Source organism: the organism of the source record quoted next, unplaced genomic scaffold, assembly GCF_019419815.1.
Source record: "Pyrus x bretschneideri cultivar Hongxiangsu unplaced genomic scaffold, Pyrus_bretschneideri_v1 Contig75, whole genome shotgun sequence".
In the NCBI taxonomy this organism is placed as follows: Eukaryota; Viridiplantae; Streptophyta; class Magnoliopsida; order Rosales; family Rosaceae; genus Pyrus; species Pyrus x bretschneideri.
In genome coordinates, this window is record NW_025999815.1 from 1570616 (window position 1) to 1580302 (window position 9687).

Consider the following 9687-nt stretch of genomic DNA (forward strand, 5'->3'; position numbering starts at 1 on the left):
ATATATATAGGACGTTATGGGGAAAACGGTGAGGAAGTACTTGTTCTTGTTCTGAGGTGGTGGCTTTACAGTGAGGATAGCTGTGTCTTAGCGGGAGCCAGCTGGCAATTGTACGGCGGCGCATACTCAGCTACCGCTGCTGTTTCCTCCTTTCAGCACGCAGCTGTCATCCAGTATGGCACTGCCAACATACCCACGCCCCCCCACCACACACACACAAAATAAAATAAAAATAAAAATCCCCCGTTGTTTTAAAATAAATAAATATTTGATTGGAAAGAGGGGCCAAAACCCTTCCATACACAACTTTTTGTTCCGGTTTTACCCATTTTGTTTTTCTTGTGGTAAATTGATCCTCTCCAACCCTCATCATTAAACAAGAACCTAGTGTTTTTTTTTTTTTTTTGGGTCGAAAAAACAAGAACTTAGTTGGTATACTATTTGGTGTTACTAGAGTGGCATAAGGGCGATTCCATTCGAGTTTCGAGAAGTAATTTTCAAATATTTGTTTTTTTTCCATCGCAAAAGACACAAGGTCGGCTTTTGCATCCAAAGTTAATTTTGGAATACTTTTGTATATTTCAAACTGTTGGCTGAATAAGAGTAAAAATTATTTCTTTATCAAAATATTTATTCATTGTGAATTATGGTTGAGTTGTTATTAATTAGTTTTTTGTTATCGGTTTTATGTGTATATCAAATAGTAATTCTTGTTGTTCCATTTTGTTACATATTAATGAGAACAAAGAAATAATTAATCATATTTGTTAAATTCGATGGTACATGTAATGGAATATTCAAAAAAACATTAGTTAATATGGACTAAGACATTTGTTGGTTGGAAGTATAAGCCAAAATCAAACAAATTATTATCCCACGAGCAAAAATCATACCAAATTCGTAATAATGTGATTCAAATTCGTAATAATGTGATTCAAATTCGTTTTTGAAAAAAATCAAACTTAACATTCCTTTGTTATAATTAAAGATGAATATCACAAAATGTTGTACTAAGTGGCTGAATTTCCTTTTTAACCTCCGCATAATCTTCTAGGTTTGACAAATTGCCGCCGATAATGGGACAAATCCGGCTTCGAAATGATTCTCAAGGGCCGTTTTGTCATTTCGGAGACTATACACAAGTATCCACCGATTCGCATTCCAACAGCACTGGCTTCGAATCGCAAGTCGCAACGCCCCTCTCTCTCCACCTCTCCCTCTCTCTAGCGCCTTTTCTCGAGGGGCTCATCCGCACCACTTTTCTGACCATTCTCGCCGGAAAACCCACCGGAGATTAAACTCCGACCATTCTCCGTCGATAAACTCAAACTGTTGTAACCATCCGAACCCCTACTTTCGACCGTTGGGGGGATTGAGAGTGATAGAGGGAGAGAGCTCTCTCAAAAGCCATACGCCACATAAGCCGGTCCGCGTTCATGGTGATACGGTGTCGTTTCACTGGAAGGCCGATGAGACGACGCCGTTTGGCGGTGCGATTTTGAATTGGGACAGGGGGCGTGTATAAGTCAGGGGTATGGGGAAGGTGGCGCTCGAATTGGCGGTTGGGGTGGCGGTGGCAGCGTGTGCGGTGGCGACAGTGGTGGTGGGTCGGAGGATAAGGAGCAGAAGGAAGTGGAGCAGAGTGGTTGGTGTTTTGAAGGACCTCGAGCAGAGCTGTGAAACCACAGTGGGGAGGTTGAGGCAGGTGGTGGACGCCATGGCGGTGGAGATGCACGCCGGTTTGGCCTCTGACGGTGGCTCCAAACTCAAAATGCTGCTCACTTTTGTGGATAAACTACCCAGTGGGTAATAGTCTTGAATGCTCCGCTTGATATTTCTTCAATGGGGATTTTCGCTTTATCTGTTTAATCAACTGGGTTTTTGGGTTGTTGGTGATTTGAGATGGTAATGTTGTGGTTTGATGAAAATTTAGGTGGTTATGTTGGTGGGGTTTTTTCTGATTGGAGTTTAATGGGTTTATCATTTATGTTTGGTTGCGTTTGTTTGATTATTTGGGGCAAGAAAGTAGCTTTATTTTGAATGTTTTGGTTTTGGTATTTAGGGATGTATTTGTTTGAAGCTTACGTGGGTTTATGATTTGTTGTTTTGTTACAATTCTCTTACTGTCATTGTTCTTGTTCAACTTATCTTGTGGTACTGTAGTTTCGTTCCCCCACTTTTGTATGCATTTCATATTGCTATCTGATGTGTGTCGTCGAATAGTTCTACCCTCGTTTAAATATCTTAGCCAAGGTGCTATTTTGGAATTGTTGGATGTTGGTCTTCATTCTGCCTTTCTTCTCGATTGAACCGCTATTCAAGTTCTTCAATTGGCAGGATTGTACATTATTCAATTTTCATTATTTTCTATAATATTCTAGTCTTCCATGGTGTTTTGACATTCGACACTGATTGATCAATTTAATCAGTACTGTGCTGGGCATAAGTATGTTAATTGAAAATTTAGCAATATGAGTAGAGTGAAAGTCTTTCGGAGTGTGGTGTTAATATTCAATGTATTGTTTATCTACAAGTATTTGACATCTTTTATTTTGCATTAACTCAAAATCTATTCCACAGTACTTTCACATTCAGTTATGTTATGTTTGGATGAGGGATTTTAAATTTCATTTAACCTTAGACTCGATTGTTAAATATGCACTACAAGAACACTACCATGAACTACTCAACTACTACAAAACACTGCAAATGCAGTACAAAGACACTAAACAAAGGACTTTCAAATGTCATTTCAAAGTTCCCTCTAATTTTTTGCATCTAGCCTTTTCTAGGTTTTTTTCTCTGACTTTTGTAGTGCATCCTAACAAAATTATCCTAAGTTGCACGGAACTCTAAAGTCCCTCGTTGACACTATCAAAGTTTGCAACTAGGACTTGATTGCGCCATTTATCTCTAAATACTGTTGGCCACAAGCTTAGACCTAAATATGGTTGATAAGTCATTATTTATTTAGAAATGTGGACCATTATCTGCTTTTAGGTTTATATCAATTATCCATCCAGTTTGGCAATGATTGATGCAATGTCTAGTTGCAGAATAAGAAGACCCCACTACCTCTGAATCTATAATTTGAAAAAGTGTTCCAATATCTTATTTTTGTAATGGTGATGGTACGTGTACAATAACAGTGTGGAATTTTCTACTTCGTATTAGCATGCTTTAGCATCACTGCAAATGGTTATTTAAGAAATGGAAACATGCATTTCATTGTTTGGCGAGAAGCATTAGATTTACATTTGAAGAGTAAGTTGAAAGTCTTGTGTGATTAGTGCGATGGCTGTATTTTGGGTGGTGTGAATAACCAAATAGAAGAAATTTTGAAAAAATATGGTGAGGTGGGTGTGGAGCTTTTGTTAGATACAGTTTGATTTTGGACTTCTTTATAGGCTTTGGTTTCGTTTGAGTTTCAAGGTGTAAGATTCTTCTTTGATTATGCAAATTGGCAAGATGTTTTCATTTAAGATTTTGTTTAGCTTAGATCTGATGTAGGTTGCCTTTAAGCTTGTTGACAGTGCTAAAAGTTTCTGTATGGTTGGACAGTTTGTTGGTTTATGTATGTGCATATTCTTTTAGTTCTTTATAAGTATTGTTTGTTGTAAAAAAGAAAATGAGACTGATTAGTTTTACTTTTTTTATCTTTTGGGTCAGGAGTGAGAAAGGAACTTATTATGCACTAGATCTTGGCGGTACTAACTTTAGGGTCTTGCGGGTTAAGCTTGGAGGTACGAGGTCCTCTACCCTGGAACATGATGTGTGTCGACAAGCCATTCCTCAGGATTTGATGACTGGGACAAGCGAGGTGACTGAATTTGTACATTCAGATCTCTATAACTGTTTAGCACATACTTGAAAACTTTCAACGTTCTGCTGTCATGAAGCTGATGTGTTTCAATTTCCTGCAGGATCTATTTGATTTTATTGCTTCATCATTAAAGGAGTTTGTTGAAAGAGAGAGAGATGTTTCTAAGCTTTCACTGGACAGAAGAAGGGAGCTTGGATTTACGTTCTCTTTTCCCGTGAAACAAATTTCTGTTTCATCGGGCACTTTATTAAAATGGACAAAAGGGTTTGCGATTGAAGACATGGTTAGTTGCATGGTGTCCAGTATATTGTACTTCAAGGAAACTCAACTATTATAGGGAACTTTGTGAAGGCAAGAGCATAGTTGCTTAAAAAAACATTTCTTATTGCTGATGCATAATAAGTCCTACATGGAGCAGTATTTTAATCAGTTTGAGGTTCAGTTTTTAGGTTGAGTTTTGATTTATGCATGACCTGACCTCAGAAAGCCGATTTGACATGGTCCAAGCCAAATACCAAAAAGAAAAAAAAGAAAAAAAAAAAAAGAATAATCATCTTGATAATTTTCCACTGTATCAACTAAGATAAGTAGTAAAGAAGATTTGATGATTCTGGAATTTTCTTAATAAGTTCTTTAGTAAATTATGCATGGAAGAGCTCCCGCTTCTCACCTGAAATATGGTTTAAAATGTTTTGTCAGGTTGGAAGAGAGATTGCGGGATGCTTGGAGAAAGCAATGACCAGGAAGGGTCTGAATATGAGGGTGGCAGCACTTGTAAGAATGCAGTTTCTCATCTTTAAATAATATTGCTAAGTTCATTTTGCATATTCTATTAGATTAAATTTGTGCTAACATGGGGTTTATCTTTAAGAGGGAAAATATTATGGAAATTTTTTATTTAGAATGTGGAACGTTCGGAATGGGAAAATTCTCAACTACATGTGCCATAGTCCCTAAATCACATAGGGAGCTAGCTGACCATTGCAATCAATAAACACATAGGAAAAGCATTAAACTGAACAAAAATGATTAAGTGGTCTATCAAATGAAAGGATAGCGGCTTCTGATGTGGCACCCTTAATTCAATATTCTTTGCATTGTAACTTGTTTCTGTAAAAAAAAAATCCTTGTATTTTATCGATTATGTAACTTTTGTGGGGATGTGCCCCAGTAAATAATTTGTGTGATTGTGATTACTACTTTGGTTGTAAAATCTGTGAACATAGTTCTTTTCCTTAACCAGGTCAATGACAGTGTGGGAACATTATCACTTGGACATTATCACGATACAGACACTGTTGCTGCAGTAATAATTGGAACCGGTACTAATGCCTGTTATTTGGAAAGGATAGATGCTATAATTAAGTCTCAAGGGCTCCTTACAGCATCTGGAGGCATGGTATCCATTTTCTTGTATCCCTTCAGATATACATGCATATGTTTATATTTTATTCTTTTTACCTTGATGAGATGGTGCCTTCTTCATTACCATCTGTTCACATGAAGTCATTGTTTAGAAATAATATTTAATTGTTTTTTATTAGGTTGTCAACATGGAATGGGGAAATTTTTGGTCTTCTCATTTACCAAGAACTGTGTATGATATTGAATTAGATGCTGATAGCCCTAATCCAAATGATCAGGTAAGATTCATTTACGTACTCGTTTTATTGGTTGATTGTGTAGTTGTTGAACCAAATATGATGTTCTAGAATCACATTTTGTCAAAAAAAACATTTCAGGGTTTTGAAAAATTGATATCGGGAATGTACCTGGGCGATGTTGTGAGAAGAGTGATTGTCAGGATGTCAACGGAGTCGGATATTTTTGAGCCTATATCTTCCAAGTTATCTATGCCTTTCATTTTGAGGTATTCCTTCTCTGCTATTTGCTGATAACAGATTCGTTTTATTGGCTGAATTGCATACTGCCATTAGAAAAAAATAGTTAACATTGTTACCTCCCATTTTGTTTTCCGTGGTTGCAATCAGTTTGTTAACAGCAGTTTGATTGTGGTGATTGTTGGGCAAGTTTTGGTAATGTTATCATGCGTTGAAAACTCGGTGAAAATACCATGCAATGTCAATTAATATAAATTTTTCAAGTTCGCAAAAGCAGTTAAAATTGTACTTAATGTTAAGATCAGGATGATCTCTTTTTTCCTTGATGCTGTCTTACTATCATTCTGCCACTATAAGTAACGTAACCCAAGCAATTATTTATGGATAAACTGCAAATATTTTGGTAGATGTTTTCTTTGCATAATTTTGTGATAATCGGAGATGCACCTTATTTGTTTGCTTCTAGTTCACAATTATAATAGTTTTTGGTTACTGTCATTTTACTTAATACATCAATCTTCTTCATCAGGGGTAGGGTAGTGGATTGGCGGTAGGTTCTCTCTTTTGTTTTTTTTATTTATTTTTTTTTTCCCTTTGCCATTATTCTTTTCATCAGTGATGAGAAATTAGAGTTGCTGTTTCAAGGATATTCATCTATCATTTGTTTCGTGTAACAATCCCTCTTGGTAATTACTGTCGATCTCATCTGTTTTCGCTATGTAAATTCCAGGACACCATTGATTGCTGCAATGCATGAGGATGACACTCCTGACTTGGAGGAAGTAGGAAGCATTTTAAGAGATAACCTTGAGGTAGACAAGACATATTTCTTGGTTCATCGAGGTTTTCTCGTTTCTAATAGTATGTTTCGTGATCTGGCCGTTTCAGATTCCTGATGTCCCTCTAAAAGTCCGAAAGCTCATAGTCAAGGTGTGTGACGTTGTGACTCGCAGGGCTGCTCGATTGGCAGCTGCTGGTATTGTAGGGATCTTGAAGAAAATTGGTCGTGATGGGAGTGGTGGAATCACCGGTGGAAGAAGTAGAAGCGATCACAGAATGAGAAGAACGGTTGTGGCGATGGAGGGGAGTTTGTATACAGGCTACACAATGTTTAGAGAGTACTTACATGAAGCATTGACGGAAATTTTAGGCGAAGATATTGCCCAGCATGTCGTACTCAAGGTTACTGAAGACGGATCAGCCATGGGAGCAGCCCTCCAGGCTGCTGCATATTCATCCTACCCTGTGGATAGCGTACAGTTGCAATGATTATGTATATATAATTTATATATATATATATATATATATATTCATATAGCCTCTGTAAATGTAGAATTCTTTTTTCCATAGTTGATATCTGTTTGTATAGAAGAAATGTTTGTCCATATTTTCTTTATTTATTTTTTCTATATGTTTATGCTGGAAATGGAAATGGAAATTGTTGTAGTTCTTGCAAAGCCTAGAAATGTCAGGACCAAGGGAAGTGATGCTGGAGTTTGTTTGTGAACAAATTCTGCACAAAGTTTGGTTGAAAAACGACTTGTTTGGATATACATTAATTTGTGGGGTGGTTTAGGTATGAAGTTAGTGTGCATAGTAGCACATTCTTACGGACAACTTTCTCACATTTATACTTAATTACATGTTTAATTGAATTCGGCAACATATATACAAGAACCATGATTCAATTAACAAATATTCGAGGATAATATCCATAACATTATTCAAAATCAAAACAAATACCAAACTTGAATCCGGAAACATAGGAAATTGCTCACAAAGTAAACCAAAATTAACTAAGGGGTTCGGCCAACATGGTCATTACATGTCAAAAATTAGCTAGCAAAATTAGTCTCACAGATTGACTACGGAAATGGTACTCCTTAACAATATAATAGGGGAATAGACAAGTGCAACACTAATTATCACTTTCATCAAATCGGAAGTAGATTCTATAGTGTTGAAGTTCAGGAATATTGTTCCTTATTCTTGAAGTTTTTGAGCCTTAGACCATTTCCAACCGGACCAGCCAAAGGGTTATAAGCCAAAATATGACCCTTTTTGACACAAAACCTATCTCCAATAGAGGGTTGGGCGAAACAAATTTGGGACCCACCGGGTCAAAATCCAACCATATGGCTAGTGGACGGGGCATCCTTAACTAGCTAGCCAGCCCGAAAAGTTGGGCCCAACTGTCAGCAACCCACATGCTAGCTGACGTCAGTTAGCTGTTGGATTTAATTTAATTTTTTTTTCAGATGAAATTTAAAAAGTCAAATTTTTTCCTATAAATATCTAAGCCATTTCTATGACAGCCCGTCCCGAATTATTTGTCACGTTAGTGTGAAAAGACAATTTTGCCCCTAGATGTTAATTAGCGTTGTAGGGTGTTTGATTTGTTTTGGTTGGTGGACTGCCATTTGGACCACACACACACTCACACACACCCATCCCTTTTTCCCTGTGGCTCCCTCTCTCTTTTTTCTCTCGGCTTTTCTTCCATTTCCCTTGCAAGTGTACGGACGAACTTCAAAACCAACCTTTCACGCACGGATCGACGTCTAGAAGGTAAGATTCGAGCTCCTTGCAAGCTCCTGAGTTCATCCATACCATTTTTAGAACCTGAAACCCTCGAAAACCCGAGAACCCGAGAACCCAGTTTTCATGCATTGTTCATGCACTCGTGATCGCGGAAGTTTCATCGAGTTTTGAGGTTATAGGGAGCTTTAGAATCTTCTCACGAAGATCGAGGAACAAGTTTGAAGGATTTTGGACATCGGGATAGCAAGTTCTAAGGTTGGCCGGATTTTGCGAGATTTCTCTGGCGAGATTCCAGCATTTTTGGGGCTTCAAAGTGGTAAGGTTTTGTTCTACTCATTGTAAGCTTCATTTTGGTACAAATTTCATGGAATTTGGTTGAGAAATGAAGAAGATATGAAGATTTGAAAAATTTCCCAGTTTCCGGCGATGCAAACGACGGCCGGCGGCAGCTCCAGTGAGGAACACCGGAGAAGACGACGAATATTTCGTCAACTTTGACGGAATATTCCTAACGGCAGTTAAAGGTGTCAGGTTAGTTTTAACGGAATATGCTTTCTTTTGGACGAAATATTCCCTACCGCAGTTAGGGATTCCTTCCGTGTGCTAGGCACGTGCCTGCGCATGCCCGGCCCGTCTGGCCGTGCCTTGGTCGGCGCGTGGGGGCGCGTGAGACCTTAGAAAATTATTTTAAAATTATGGGGATGTTCGTGAGGTTGATTATATCACGTTGGTATATTCAAACACCCCATTTGAGCATTGTATGAGAAGTTATTACCTAGCTTTGGTTATGTGCATCAAATTGACGTTTATATAGTTGTTTCGCATATAGGTGAGACCTATCCTGAGGACAAGCAAAGTCACTCGAGGCTTGAGGGCTAAGACCCTTCCACATACCAGTGATTGGGCTTTTGGTTTTCCGTATATACCTATATACGTGAGAATTTTCCCAGAAAATGAAATTGAATGTTTATATGTTTTAAAATGCCATGCAAAGTGCCTGCCTATTTAATTATGCGTTAGTAGTTGCAAATATTTATGATTGGTGCTACGGACACACAGGTAAGTGCCAGGTAAGTTTATAGATTATGGTTGTGAATTAGTGGTTATGTGAGATGCATTGAGAGCTCATAAACCTGCACCCTGGTGTTAGTGCTCCCGCCTAGAGTTAGGGCACAACCTTCACGTGATCGTTCACTTCCCGCATCACACGCTCACCTTGAATCCAAGGTAGGTGCCAGCCTGTCGTACAGATCACATTAGGTGGTTCCGACTCGTAGCTGACTTGCGATACTTCGCATAGCTTTCACGTGATCGTAGCACTTGAGCATATTTAGTTACACCCAGCCTGTCATATAGACCACTTTAGGTGGTTCCGACTCGTGTGCATGTATAGTTGTTGAGATGTGGATTTGAGCTCTAGATTCAGCCGTACATGTCACGTTAGGTAACTCTGGCTGATATATCATTTGCATTGATTGACAT

The 9687-nt window shown here is 38.2% G+C and overlaps 1 protein-coding gene across 1 annotated transcript; it reads left to right on the plus strand.

Moving 5' to 3' along the window:
* The first annotated feature begins 1140 nt into the window (after positions 1–1140).
* On the plus strand, positions 1141–7110 carry LOC103955886 (hexokinase-3). Its single transcript, XM_009367798.3, has 9 exons — positions 1141–1806; positions 3670–3820; positions 3924–4106; positions 4523–4597; positions 5067–5222; positions 5368–5466; positions 5566–5693; positions 6395–6476; positions 6553–7110. The coding sequence occupies exons 1-9, from the start codon at positions 1535–1537 to the stop codon at positions 6931–6933; spliced, it is 1527 nt and encodes a 508-aa protein (XP_009366073.2). The 5' UTR covers positions 1141–1534; the 3' UTR covers positions 6934–7110.
* Positions 7111–9687: the final 2577 nt, after the last annotated feature.